Source organism: Ranitomeya variabilis, chromosome 5 (assembly GCF_051348905.1).
Source record: "Ranitomeya variabilis isolate aRanVar5 chromosome 5, aRanVar5.hap1, whole genome shotgun sequence".
NCBI lineage: Eukaryota > Metazoa > Chordata > Amphibia > Anura > Dendrobatidae > Ranitomeya > Ranitomeya variabilis.
This window is the reverse complement of record NC_135236.1, coordinates 43,182,728-43,197,568: the sequence shown is the minus strand read 5'-3', so window position 1 is coordinate 43,197,568 and position 14,841 is coordinate 43,182,728. Positions and strand designations below refer to the sequence as shown.

At 50.2% G+C, this 14,841-nt stretch overlaps 1 protein-coding gene across 1 annotated transcript in view; it reads left to right on the top strand.

Annotated features, from left to right (window-relative positions):
* The window catches only part of AP1S1 (adaptor related protein complex 1 subunit sigma 1), a 31,548-nt gene extending 21,726 nt beyond the window's left edge, over positions 1–9,822 (top strand). Inside the window, exons 4-5 of the mRNA XM_077261752.1 lie at positions 2,409–2,546; positions 9,204–9,822. Of these exons, the coding sequence (XP_077117867.1) occupies positions 2,409–2,546; positions 9,204–9,251 (186 nt within the window). The 3' untranslated portion in view covers positions 9,252–9,822. The remainder of the gene's footprint in view (positions 1–2,408; positions 2,547–9,203) is intronic.
* Positions 9,823–14,841: the final 5,019 nt, after the last annotated feature.

Here is a 14,841-nt window from a genome sequence, read left to right as displayed (position 1 = left end):
CTTAGTAATACACTGGAGGTGGACAGTGCACCCATCCCCCATATTTCTTAAAAACAACCTCTCCTGCTCAGAAGAATTAGCCCACACTCCCCTGGTAAACCGCATCCACAATCACAGGCTACATATGTAATCCTGGCAGTCAGTGGTTTACAGCACAGTATGCTGCCCCAATGTACAACACCGCCCATCATCCGGACTTCTAGCTGTGTGGACTGAAAAAAGCAGTGTCCAGACCTAAGATATATCCTCTACATATGTATTATTCGAGGTATAACCACTATGATGCTACCTCCCTATGTACAAGAATATAACTGCTATAATACTGCCCCTATGTACAAGAATATAACTACTATAATACTGCTCCCTATGTACAAGAATGTAACTGCTATAATACTGCCCCATGTACAAAAATATAACTACTGTATACTGCTCCTATGTACAAGAATATAACTACTATAATACTGCTATGTACAAGAATATAACTACTATAATACTGCTCCTATGTACAAGAATATAACTACTATAATACTGCCCCTATGTACAAGAATATAACTACTATAATACTGCTATGTACAAGAATATAACTACTATAATACTGCTCCCTATGTACAAGAATATAACTACTATAATACTGCCCCCTATGTACAAGAATATAACTGCTATAATACTGCCCCTATGTACAAGAATATAACTACTACAATACTGCTCCCTATGTACAAGAATGTAACTGCTATAATACTGCCCCATGTACAAAAATATAACTACTGTATACTGCTCCTATGTACAAGAATATAACTACTATAATACTGCTCCTATGTACAAAAATATAACTACTATAATACTGCTATGTACAAGAATATAACTACTATAATACTGCTCCTATGTACAAGAATATAACTACTATAATACTGCCCCTATGTACAAGAATATAACTACTATAATACTGCTCCTATGTACAAGAATATAACTACTATAATACTGCTCCTATGTACAAGAATATAACTACTATAATACTGCCCCCTATGTACAAGAATATAACTACTATAATACTGCTATGTGCAAGAATATAACTACTATAATACTGCCCCTATGTACAAGAATATAACTACTATAATACTGCTCCTATGTACAAGAATATAACTGCTATAATACTGCTCCTATGTACAAGAATATAACTACTATAATACTGCTATGTACAAGAATATAACTACTATAATACTGCTCCTATGTACAAGAATATAACTACTATAATACTGCTATGTACAAGAATATAACTACTATAATACTGCTCCTATGTACAAGAATATAACTACTATAATACTGCCCCTATGTACAAGAATATAACTACTATAATACTGCTATGTACAAGAATATAACTACTATAATACTGCCCCTATGTACAAGAATATAACTACTATAATACTGCTATGTGCAAGAATATAACTACTATAATACTGCCCCTATGTACAAGAATATAACTACTATAATACTGCTCCTATGTACAAGAATATAACTGCTATAATACTGCTCCTATGTACAAGAATATAACTACTATAATACTGCCCCTATGTACAAGAATATAACTACTATAATACTGCCCCTATGTACAAGAATATAACTACTATAATACTGCTCCTATGTACAAGAATATAACTACTATAATACTGCCCCTATGTACAAGAATATAACTACTATAATACTGCTCCTATGTACAAGAATATAACTGCTATAATACTGCTCCTATGTACAAGAATATAACTGCTATAATACTGCTATGTGCAAGAATATAACTACTATAATACTGCCCCTATGTACAAGAATATAACTACTATAATACTGCTCCTATGTACAAGAATATAACTACTATAATACTGCTGCTATGTACAAGAATATAACTACTATAATACTGCTCCTATGTACAAGAATATAACTACTATAATACTGCCCCTATGTACAAGAATATAACTACTATAATACTGCCCCTATGTACAAGAATATAACTACTATAATACTGCTCCTATGTACAAGAATATAACTACTATAATACTGCCCCCTATGTACAAGAATATAACTACTATAATACTGCTATGTGCAAGAATATAACTACTATAATACTGCCCCCTATGTACAAGAATATAACTACTATAATACTGCCCCCTATGTACAAGAATATAACTACTATAATACTGACCTTATGCACAAGAATATATTTGCAGCAATTTCTTAGATTTTTATTGCTTTTTCAAAAAAATTGAAATTTAAGCAACATTGTCAAAGTAAAGTTTCTGGACCACTCACTGTTCTGTATGTACAGTTCCTACTGTCTTATGAGTCTCCACAGTGACCCTCGGGTCACACTATAATGATGCACCTACACTGACCACCCCGCCCTGTGTGTCTCCTTACAGGTTTGTGAGCTGGACATCATATTTAACTTTGAGAAGGCGTATTTTATCCTTGATGAATTCTTGATGGGAGGCGAAATCCAGGACACATCCAAGAAGAGCGTCCTGAAGGCAATAGAGCAGTCAGACATGCTACAAGAGGTGAGACCTCCTTACTTTACCTCTTATGAATGTGGAACTTTTATGAATCCCAACCTCTTTCACCCTATTTTCTTGTTCATCCCTTGCCTGGTACACCTCTTCATCTCTCTCTTTCTGAACCCCCCACCCCCTTCCTTGTTTCCACCATTCCCCCTCCCTCCCGCGCTTCCTCCGTCTCGCCCCCTCCCACACACACACACGCACACTTCCTCCGTCTCGCCCCCTCCCGCGCTTCCTCCGTCTCGCCCCCTCCCGCGCTTCCTCCGTCTCGCCCCCTCCCGCGCTTCCTCCGTCTCGCCCCCTCCCGCGCTTCCTCCGTCTCGCCCCCTCCCGCGCTTCCTCCGTCTCGCCCCCTCCCGCGCTTCCTCCGTCTCGCCCCCTCCCGCGCTTCCTCCGTCTCGCCCCCTCCCGCGCTTCCTCCGTCTCGCCCCCTCCCGCGCTTCCTCCGTCTCGCCCCCTCCCGCGCTTCCTCCGTCTCGCCCCCTCCCGCGCTTCCTCCGTCTCGCCCCCTCCCGCGCTTCCTCCGTCTCGCCCCCTCCCGCGCTTCCTCCGTCTCGCCCCCTCCCGCGCTTCCTCCGTCTCGCCCCCTCCCGCGCTTCCTCCGTCTCGCCCCCTCCCGCGCTTCCTCCGTCTCGCCCCCTCCCGCGCTTCCTCCGTCTCGCCCCCTCCCGCGCTTCCTCCGTCTCGCCCCCTCCCGCGCTTCCTCCGTCTCGCCCCCTCCCGCGCTTCCTCCGTCTCGCCCCCTCCCGCGCTTCCTCCGTCTCGCCCCCTCCCGCGCTTCCTCCGTCTCGCCCCCTCCCGCGCTTCCTCCGTCTCGCCCCCTCCCGCGCTTCCTCCGTCTCGCCCCCTCCCGCGCTTCCTCCGTCTCGCCCCCTCCCGCGCTTCCTCCGTCTCGCCCCCTCCCGCGCTTCCTCCGTCTCGCCCCCTCCCGCGCTTCCTCCGTCTCGCCCCCTCCCGCGCTTCCTCCGTCTCGCCCCCTCCCGCGCTTCCTCCGTCTCGCCCCCTCCCGCGCTTCCTCCGTCTCGCCCCTCCCGCGCTTCCTCCGTCTCGCCCCCTCCCGCGCTTCCTCCGTCTCGCCCCTCCCGCGCTTCCTCCGTCTCGCCCCCTCCCGCGCTTCCTCCGTCTCGCCCCCTCCCGCGCTTCCTCCGTCTCGCCCCCTCCCGCGCTTCCTCCGTCTCGCCCCCTCCCGCGCTTCCTCCGTCTCGCCCCCTCCCGCGCTTCCTCCGTCTCGCCCCCTCCCGCGCTTCCTCCGTCTCGCCCCCTCCCGCGCTTCCTCCGTCTCGCCCCCTCCCGCGCTTCCTCCGTCTCGCCCCCTCCCGCGCTTCCTCCGTCTCGCCCCCTCCCGCGCTTCCTCCGTCTCGCCCCCTCCCGCGCTTCCTCCGTCTCGCCCCCTCCCGCGCTTCCTCCGTCTCGCCCCCTCCCGCGCTTCCTCCGTCTCGCCCCCTCCCGCGCTTCCTCCGTCTCGCCCCCTCCCGCGCTTCCTCCGTCTCGCCCCCTCCCGCGCTTCCTCCGTCTCGCCCCCTCCCGCGCTTCCTCCGTCTCGCCCCCTCCCGCGCTTCCTCCGTCTCGCCCCCTCCCGCGCTTCCTCCGTCTCGCCCCCTCCCGCGCTTCCTCCGTCTCGCCCCCTCCCGCGCTTCCTCCGTCTCGCCCCCTCCCGCGCTTCCTCCGTCTCGCCCCCTCCCGCGCTTCCTCCGTCTCGCCCCCTCCCGCGCTTCCTCCGTCTCGCCCCCTCCCGCGCTTCCTCCGTCTCGCCCCCTCCCGCGCTTCCTCCGTCTCGCCCCCTCCCGCGCTTCCTCCGTCTCGCCCCCTCCCGCGCTTCCTCCGTCTCGCCCCCTCCCGCGCTTCCTCCGTCTCGCCCCCTCCCGCGCTTCCTCCGTCTCGCCCCCTCCCGCGCTTCCTCCGTCTCGCCCCCTCCCGCGCTTCCTCCGTCTCGCCCCCTCCCGCGCTTCCTCCGTCTCGCCCCCTCCCGCGCTTCCTCCGTCTCGCCCCCTCCCGCGCTTCCTCCGTCTCGCCCCCTCCCGCGCTTCCTCCGTCTCGCCCCCTCCCGCGCTTCCTCCGTCTCTCCCCCTCCCGCGCTTCCTCCGTCTCGCCCCCTCCCGCGCTTCCTCCGTCTCGCCCCCTCCCGCGCTTCCTCCGTCTCGCCCCCTCCCGCGCTTCCTCCGTCTCGCCCCCTCCCGCGCTTCCTCCGTCTCGCCCCCTCCCGCGCTTCCTCCGTCTCGCCCCCTCCCGCGCTTCCTCCGTCTCGCCCCCTCCCGCGCTTCCTCCGTCTCGCCCCCTCCCGCGCTTCCTCCGTCTCGCCCCCTCCCGCGCTTCCTCCGTCTCGCCCCCTCCCGCGCTTCCTCCGTCTCGCCCCCTCCCGCGCTTCCTCCGTCTCGCCCCCTCCCGCGCTTCCTCCGTCTCGCCCCCTCCCGCGCTTCCTCCGTCTCGCCCCCCTCCCGCGCTTCCTCCGTCTCGCCCCCTCCCGCGCTTCCTCCGTCTCGCCCCCTCCCGCGCTTCCTCCGTCTCGCCCCCTCCCGCGCTTCCTCCGTCTCGCCCCCTCCCGCGCTTCCTCCGTCTCGCCCCCTCCCGCGCTTCCTCCGTCTCGCCCCCTCCCGCGCTTCCTCCGTCTCGCCCCCTCCCGCGCTTCCTCCGTCTCGCCCCCTCCCGCGCTTCCTCCGTCTCGCCCCCTCCCGCGCTTCCTCCGTCTCGCCCCCTCCCGCGCTTCCTCCGTCTCGCCCCCTCCCGCGCTTCCTCCGTCTCGCCCCCTCCCGCGCTTCCTCCGTCTCGCCCCCTCCCGCGCTTCCTCCGTCTCGCCCCCTCCCGCGCTTCCTCCGTCTCGCCCCCTCCCGCGCTTCCTCCGTCTCGCCCCCTCCCGCGCTTCCTCCGTCTCGCCCCCTCCCGCGCTTCCTCCGTCTCGCCCCCTCCCGCGCTTCCTCCGTCTCGCCCCCTCCCGCGCTTCCTCCGTCTCGCCCCCTCCCGCGCTTCCTCCGTCTCGCCCCCTCCCGCGCTTCCTCCGTCTCGCCCCCTCCCGCGCTTCCTCCGTCTCGCCCCCTCCCGCGCTTCCTCCGTCTCGCCCCCTCCCGCGCTTCCTCCGTCTCGCCCCCTCCCGCGCTTCCTCTCTGGCCAGTCTCTCTCTCTCTCTCTGCTCTCTGGCCAGTCTCTCTCTCTCTCTCTGCTCTCTGGCCAGTCTCTCTCTCTCTCTCTGCTCTCTGGCCAGTCTCTCTCTCTCTCTCTGCTCTCTGGCCAGTCTCTCTCTCTGCTCTCTGGCCAGTCTCTCTCTCTGCTCTCTCTCTCTCTGTGCTCTCTGGCCAGTCTCTCGCACGCTCTCTCTCTCTCTGTGCTCTCTGGCCAGTCTCTCGCACGCTCTCTCTCTCTCTGCTCTCTGGCCAGTCTCTCTCTCTGCTCTCTGGCCAGTCTTGCTCTCTCTCTGCTCTCTGGCCAGTCTTGCTCTCTCTCTGCTCTCTGGCCAGTCTCGCTCTCTGCTCTCTGTCCCCTCTGGAGCCAGTCTCGGAGTGTCTCGCTCACTTGTTACACTGGTGTCTTTAGTTTCCTTTGTGTCTCCCTCGCTCGCTCGCTCGCTCCCCCACCCCTTTCTCTGCAGTGGATGAATCACCCATCTCTTGTCCTGTCACAGCTCACTGACTCCCACCCACTCACTTTCATAGCAAGAAATTTCCACACTGGAGATAGAGTGGGAGGGAGGGAGATAAAGAGTGTGTGTGGTGGGGAGATTAGGAGTGAAAGCAGGTGGGGGGATTATATAGAGTGGGGGACCGAGCCTCAGTAGTGGGGACAGGCGGCGGCGGATCAGGTGTGTGCGCCATTCACAGCTTGTATGAGATGATGAATGGGAAGCAGAAGCATTAATGATCCGCGGTAGGGTGGGGGCGCCACCGACTCGTAGGACAGGGGGAAATGAAGGCAGCAGTGATGATGATGATCTATGGGCCGAGGAGAGGGGCCGTCAGTGATAAATGGTGAAACCGGGGGTTATTAATGATTATGGGGACGTCAGGAGCCAGGCACTGATAGGCAGCCACAGGGCGATGATGGGAAAACACAGAGGGACAAGGAGACGTCATGGACCCTCATTCTGGGTGTTACCGATCCCCCAACAATCAGACAGGATGTGCAGACCCCCACAGTCATAGGAGCCCCCACCCCAAGGATGCCTATTAATCAATATTATGCTGCAGAGCTTCATAATACCTCAGCTGCTGCAGAACCTCAGTACATACAGCACCTCACATCATCTCTGTTATCCTGTACTGGTCCTGAGCTGTACTGACTATTCTGCTGGTGCAGTCACTGTGTACATACATTACATTACTGATCCTGAGTTACATCCTGTATTATCCTCCAGAGCTGCACTCACTATTCTGCTGGTGCAGTCACTATGTACATACATTACATTACTGATCCTGAGTTATATCCTGTATTATACTCCAGAGCTGCACTCACTATTCTGCTGGTGCAGTCATTGTGTACATACATTATATTACTGATCCTGAGTTACATCCTGTATTATACTCCAGAGCTGCACTCACTATTCTGCTGGTGCAGTCACTGTGTAGATACATTACATTACTGATCCTGAGTTACATCCTGTACTATGCTCCAGAGCTGCACTCACTATTCTGCTGGTGCAGTCACTGTGTACATACATTACATTACTGATCCTGAGTTACATCCTGTATTATACCCCAGAGCTGCACTCACTATTCTGCTGGTGCAGTCACTGTGTACATACATTACATTACTGATCCTGAGTTACCTCCTGTATTATACCCCAGAGCTGCACTCACTATTCTGCTGGTGCAGTCACTGTGTACATACATTACATTACTGATCCTGAGTTACATCCTGTATTATACCCCAGAGCTGCACTCACTATTCTGCTGGTACAGTCACTGTGTACATGCATTACTGATCCTGAGTTACATCCTGTATTATACCCCAGAGCTGCACTCACTATTTTGCTGGTGCAGTCATTGTGTGCATACATAACTGATCCTGAGTTACATCCTGTATTATACCCCAGAGCTGCACTCACTATTCTGCTGGCGGAGTCACTGTGTACATTACATTACTGATCCTGAGTTACCTCCTGTATTATACCCCAGAGCTGCACTCACTATTCTGCTGGTGCAGTCACTGTGTACATACATTACATTACTGATCCTGAGTTACCTCCTGTATTATACCCCAGAGCTGCACTCACTATTCTGCTGGTGTAGTCACTGTGTACATACATTACATTACTGATCCTGAGTTACATCCTGTATTATACCCCAGAGCTGCACTCACTATTCTGCTGGAGCAGTCACTGTGTACATACATTACATTACTGATCCTGAGTTACATCCTGTATTATACCCCAGAGCTGCACTCACTATTCTGCTGGTGCAGTCACTGTGTACATACATTACATTACTGATCCTGAGTTACATCCTGTATTATACTCCAGAGCTGCACTCACTATTCTTCTGGTGCACTCACTGTGTACATACATTACATTACTGATCCTGAGTTACATCCTGTATTATACTCCAGAGCTGCACTCACTATTCTGCTGGTGCAGTCACTGTGTGCATACATTACATTACTGATCCTGAGTTACCTCCTGTATTATACCCCAGAGCTGCACTCACTATTCTGCTGGTGCAGTCACTGTGTACATACATTACATTACTGATCCTGAGTTACATCATGTATTATACTCCAGAGCTGCACTCACTATTCTTCTGGTGCAGTCACTGTGTACATACATTACATTACTGATCCTGAGTTACATCCTGTATTATACTCCAGAGCTGCACTCACTATTCTTCTGGTGCAGTCACTGTGTACATACATTACTGATCCTGAGTTACATCCTGTATTATACTCCAGAGCTGCACTCACTATTCTGCTGGTGCAGTCACTGTGTGCATACATTACATTACTGATCCTGAGTTACCTCCTGTATTATACCCCAGAGCTGCACTCACTATTCTGCTGGTGCAGTCACTGTGTACATACATTACATTACTGATCCTGAGTTACATCCTGTATTATACCCCAGAGCTGCACTCACTATTCTGCTGGTGCAGTCACTGTGTACATACATTACATTACTGATCCTGAGTTACATCCTGTATTATACCACAGAGCTGCACTCACTATTCTGCTGGTGCAGTCACTGTGTACATACATTACATTACTGATCCTGAGTTACATCCTGTATTATACCCCAGAGCTGCACTCACTATTCTGCTGGTGCAGTCACTGTGTACATACATTACATTACTGATCCTGAGTTACATCCTGTATTATACCCCAGAGCTGCACTCACTATTCTGCTGGTGCAGTCACTGTGTACATACATTACATTACTGATCCTGAGTTACATCCTGTATTATACCCCAGAGCTGCACTCACTATTCTGCTGGTGCAGTCACTGTGTACATACATTACATTACTGATCCTGAGTTACATCCTGTATTATCCTCCAGAGCTGCACTCACTATTCTGCTGATGCAGTCAGTGTACATACATTACATTACTGATCCTGAGTTACATCCTGTATTATACTCCAGAGCTGCACTCACTATTCTGCTGGAGCAGTCGCTATATGATGGGAGCTGTGGGCAGGGGGCTGGTGCTTGTATCTGACCCCCGTGTTCTGTTTCTCTGCAGGAGGATGAGTCGCCGCGCAGCGTTCTAGAAGAGATGGGACTTGCTTGATACAGGAGAAACCCCTGCATCTTTCTTTTTTTTTTTTTTACCCAAACATTTTACATCTCCTTCTCGCAGAGTTCGCTGACATTCCCCCCACCTCTGTACAATCACTGCAGAGTCTCCTCTGTGTCCTGGAGCGGCACACGCACACACACTCCGCCATAGTCCTGTGTTTGTATGTGCGTAGCTGCTTGTATTTAATTTTTTGTTTTTACAGTCTCCATGCAGAGATGAAAGGGACCAAATGCACTTTTCAATCAGCTCCTCCCTTCCCCCCACCCTCCAAAACGCGTAGGGACACATAATGTAACACTTTTTTTACACAGTCGGTTGCGGCATGTGATGCTGATTTTTTTTTTTTTATGTATCTATATATTTTTGGTGATGGGCTCTTCTGTTTCTGCTCGGAATCTCTCACTCGCTGAATTATCTGACAAGAATTCTGGACGGCAAGATGGGTGGCCTAAGCGGATCACTTCTCCCTATCCGCGCCGTTTCAACAAGACGTTCACAACACCCCCACTCATCCCCATCACCACACGAACTTCTGGAATAAAACATGAGTGCTGCTAACTGACCCCCGCTTCATGCTAGTTCCTCCAGACTGGTGCAGGTTTGCTGGGTGTTACTGGTGGGGGAGAGGTCTGCTAAGATACCCGTGGGGTTGGGGGGAAGGTCTGCTAAGATACCCGTGGGATTGGGGGGGGGGGGAGGCCTGCTAAGATACCCGTGGGGTTGGGGGGGAAGGGTCTGCTAAGATACCCGTGGGGTTGGGGGGGAAGGGTCTGCTAAGATACCCGTGGGATTGGGGGGAAGGCCTGCTAAGATACCCGTGGAATTGGAGGGAAAGGTCTGCTGAGATACCCGTGGGGTTGGGGGGGAAGGTCTGCTAAGATACCCGTGGAATTGAAGGGGAAGGTCTGCTGAGATACCCGTGGGATTGGAGGGGAAGGTCTGCTAAGATACCCGTGGAATTGGAGGGGAAGGTCTGCTAAGATACCCGTGGGATTGGAGGGGAAGGTCTGCTAAGATACCCGTGGAATTGGAGGGGAAGGTCTGCTAAGATACCCGTGGAATTGGAGGGGAAGGTCTGCAGAGATACCCGTGGGATTGGGGGGGAAGGTCTGCTAAGATACCCATGGGATTGGGGGGGGGGGGGGGAAGGTCTGCTAAGATATGTTTGCATAATAAGACAGAGTCAGTAAGCTGGGTTTTCAGTCTACAGAAAAATTGTGACCGCTATACAATGTCTACAACACACAGCTTTCCCAACTCTACGAATGTATATGTTGTGGAATTATAGATCTGTGAACAGCAACCTGATGACCGTTTCCAGATATAATTTTATATTCTTTTGTCTCTAACCGCACAAAGTTTTAAGCAAGATAAAATAACAGCGCATTATCATGCTAAAATTTTCTTCTCAAAGACTCCTTCTATGAAAGGCAAAATCAACACCAACTGCTTGTTGATGGTTTCCAGGTAGAAATTTATATTTTTTAGTTTTGTATCACAAAACTGCACGATATGAGCTTTAATCAGGATAAAATGGCAATTTTATAAAGTTGTGAAATGTGTCACTTTATAAACTCCTATTTAGAATAGTAAGATGAACAGCAAAGTCTTACTGATGGTTTTGAGATAGAAATGTATGGGGGGAGGTTAACACTAAATTGCACAAAAATAACTTAAAACAAAATCTAATGATATGTGATAGAGATGTGGAAAGATTCCCTTTATAGCTTCCATACAAGAATTTCTAAGCTGTACAGTAGGGGTGGGGAACCTTTTTTTCTGAGGGGAGCTTTTTCCTCTTTGGTGAGATGTGATGTTAGGTGGTATTGATGATATTGTTACTAATTATTGATTTTTTTCCTTGGTTGCTTCGGTCTTGAGTACAGTCTATTCTTTGTGATCAGTTTTAAAAAGAACTCGCAGCAGGAAGTTATTCCGAACATAGTTGTATATTACACACAGTGCATTTACATTTCATATTGGAGACATTGGAACATCTTCATTATATATGGGAGACACCGGAGTGTCTACATTATATATAGGGGATGCCAGAACGTCGACATTATGCATAGGAGACGCCGGAGCATCTACATTATACATAGGAGATTCCGGAGCATCTACATTATACATAGACGCCGGAACGTCGACATTATGCATAGGAGACGCCGGAGCATCTACATTACACATAGGAGATTCCGGAGTGTCTACGTTATACATAGGAGACGCCGGAGCGTCTACATTATACATAGGAGATGCCGGAGCGTCTACATTTTATATATAGGGGATGCTGGAGCGTCTACATTATACATAGGAGACGCCGGAGCGTCTACATTATACATAGGAGACGCCGGAGCGTCTACATTATACATAGGAGATGCCGGAGCGTCTACATTTTATATATAGGGGATGCTGGAACGTCTACATTATACATAGGAGACGCCGGAGCATCTACATTATACATAGGAGACGCCGGAGCGTCTACATTATACATAGGAGACGCCGGAGCGTCTACATTATACATAGGAGACGCCGGAGCGTCTACATTATACATAGGAGACGATGGAGCGTCTACATTATACATAGGAGACGATGGAGCGTCTACATTATACATAGGAGACGATGGAGCGTCTACATTATACATAGGAGACGATGGAGCGTCTACGTTATACATAGGAGACGCCGGAGCGTCTACGTTATACATAGGAGACGCCGGAGCGTCTACGTTATACATAGGAGACGCCGGAGCGTCTACGTTATACATAGGAGACGCCGGAGCGTCTACATTATACATAGGAGATGCCGGAGCGTCTACATTTTATATATAGGGGATGCTGGAACGTCTACATTATACATAGGAGACGCCGGAGCGTCTACATTATACATAGGAGATGCCGGAGCGTCTACATTTTATATATAGGGGATGCTGGAACGTCTACATTATACATAGGAGACGCCGGAGCATCTACATTATACATAGGAGACGCCGGAGCGTCTACATTATACATAGGAGACGCCGGAGCGTCTACATTATACATAGGAGACGCCGGAGCGTCTACATTATACATAGGAGACGATGGAGCGTCTACATTATACATAGGAGACGATGGAGCGTCTACATTATACATTGTAGTTGCCGGAGCGTCTACATCGCACATAGACGATGCTGGAGCATCTACATGACACATAAGAGACGCTCAAGTGTCTACATTATACATAGGAGACGCCGGAGCGTCTACATTATACATAGGAGACGCCGGAACGTCTACATTATACATAGGAGACGATGGAGCGTCTACATTATACATAGGAGACGATGGAGCGTCTACATTATACATGGTAGTTGCCGGAGCGTCTACATCGCACATAGACGATGCTGGAGCATCTACATGACACATAAGAGACGCTCAAGTGTCTACTTCACACATAGGAGACCCTGGGGCTGAAGCGTCCGCATTGCACATAAGAGACCCTGGGGCTGGAGCATCTATATCACATAGGAGACCCTGGGGCTGGAGCATCTATATCACATAGGAGACCCTGGGGCTGGAGCATCTATATCACATAGGAGACCCTGGGGCTGGAGCATTTGTAACACACAGGAGAACCTGGGGCTGGAGCATTTGTAACACATAGGAGAACCTGGGGCTGAAGCATTCACATTACACACTGGAGACCTTGGAGGCTGGAGCATCTACAATACTTCACATAGGAGACAATTGGCCTGGAGCGCAGTAACTCCTCCCTCAAAGAACAGCCTGATGCTATCTCTACTGCTCAGCTAAAGGACATAATCCTTCATTAAATTCGCTGAAGCGTTCAGGAGTGAATGTTGTGTGCGCACACTCACATTGTAAGGATAAATTAAAGGGCCAACAGCTGTCAAAACATGGCTTCTGGCCCCTAATACTGAGTCCCATGGGATCTACCTGGAGGCCGGACTAAATGATGTTTATGGCCCGCGGTCCAGAGGTTCTCCGATACTGAGGTGCAAGATTAGCTACATTGATAATGTTCTAAAGATGGGAAATGTTTCACATTATAGACTCCTAATTAGAATAGAAAAAGCAAATATCGGAGATTCTAAACAAAGTGCAGGATGTGCTGTTGGCTCGGCAGCCATCTGCGCTGTAGCAGTGCGCAGCACCGAATTTTCTATAAGTATAGCATAGGACCTGCACTTCCCAAGTGGAAAGGAATTAAAAATATTTGATTGGTTTCCGAGAACAGGACTGGTTTCTGCCTGGTCATAGTTAAAGGAGAGGCCACCATTCACAAAAGATTCTGTTAACGGATCCACTCGTCTTGGACTTATCACATCTACAGAAAAAAAGGTTTACCTGCTCTAGTTGGCTTTTATGGGAGTGGGAAAAGTTTTCATGACATCACCAATCCATAGGAGAAGCCGCTGTGATGTCACTGCCGGTTCATGTGATATCAGTCTAAGAGCGGCCATTAATGATGGAATGAATATCTTAGTTATGTTAGTGCAGACGGGACCTGGGTCTTGTGCCCGGAACATAAATCTTATATATTCCTAAGAGTTTGCGGAGTTCAGGTCAGGACCCTTGCGGCCGGTCCGTACATAGCGGTCCATACTCTGATCTTGATTTTCGGATGTGGGAGGCTGGCCTAAGGCATCATGAAAGACCTGGATGGCAGGTGTGTACTGTGGTTTCTCATAGAAACATATCTTTGGTTGTTTGTGCTGCCTTTCACGTTTTTGGCCCATATGTTGCTTCTGATTCAAGTCGAAATATCAGGACGAGGACTGATCACTTGGAGCAACGCTACAATTTTTCAAAACTGTCTCTAACCCATAGGAGCTGCTAAAAAAATTGGGTTCTGTTAGTCTCTGGCTGCCTCATCAATGTGGTAATCTCCGAGACCTATATTTCTTGCAATTGGTGAGGGACTAGGCACCTGAATATAGCTTAAAACCACATAGATCTGATGGATGCTCTAGAACACACACAACATCCTCTTAATTCTTGCCCTAGCTCTGTAGGACCTCCCAGTCTGATGCTTGTTGACCAGGGCCATTCTCCCAGCCTAGAACACGCATAACCTCTTCTTCATTCTTGCCCTAGCTCTGTAGGACCTCCCAATCTGATGCTTACTGACCAGTGCCATTCTCACAGCCTAGAACACACACAACCTCTTAATTCTTGCCCTAGCTCTGTAGGACCTTCCAGTCTGATGGTTATGAACCAGTGATAGTCTCCCAGCCTAGAACACACACAACCTCTTCTTAATTCTTGCCCTAGCTCTGTAGGACCTACCAGTCTGATGGTTATGAACCAGTGCCATTCTCCCAGCCTAGAACACGCATAACCTCTTAATTCTTGCCCTAGCTCTGTAGGACCTACCAGTCTGATGGTTATGAACCAGTGCCATTCTCCCAGCCTAGAACACGCATATCCTCTTCTTAATTCTTGTCCTAGCTCTCTAGGACCTCCCAGTCTGACGCTTACTGACCAGTGCCATTCTCCCAGCTTAGAACACACACAACCCTCTTCTTAATTCTTGCCCTATCTCTGTAGGACCTCCCAGTCTAATGTTTATTGACCAGTGTCATTCCAGC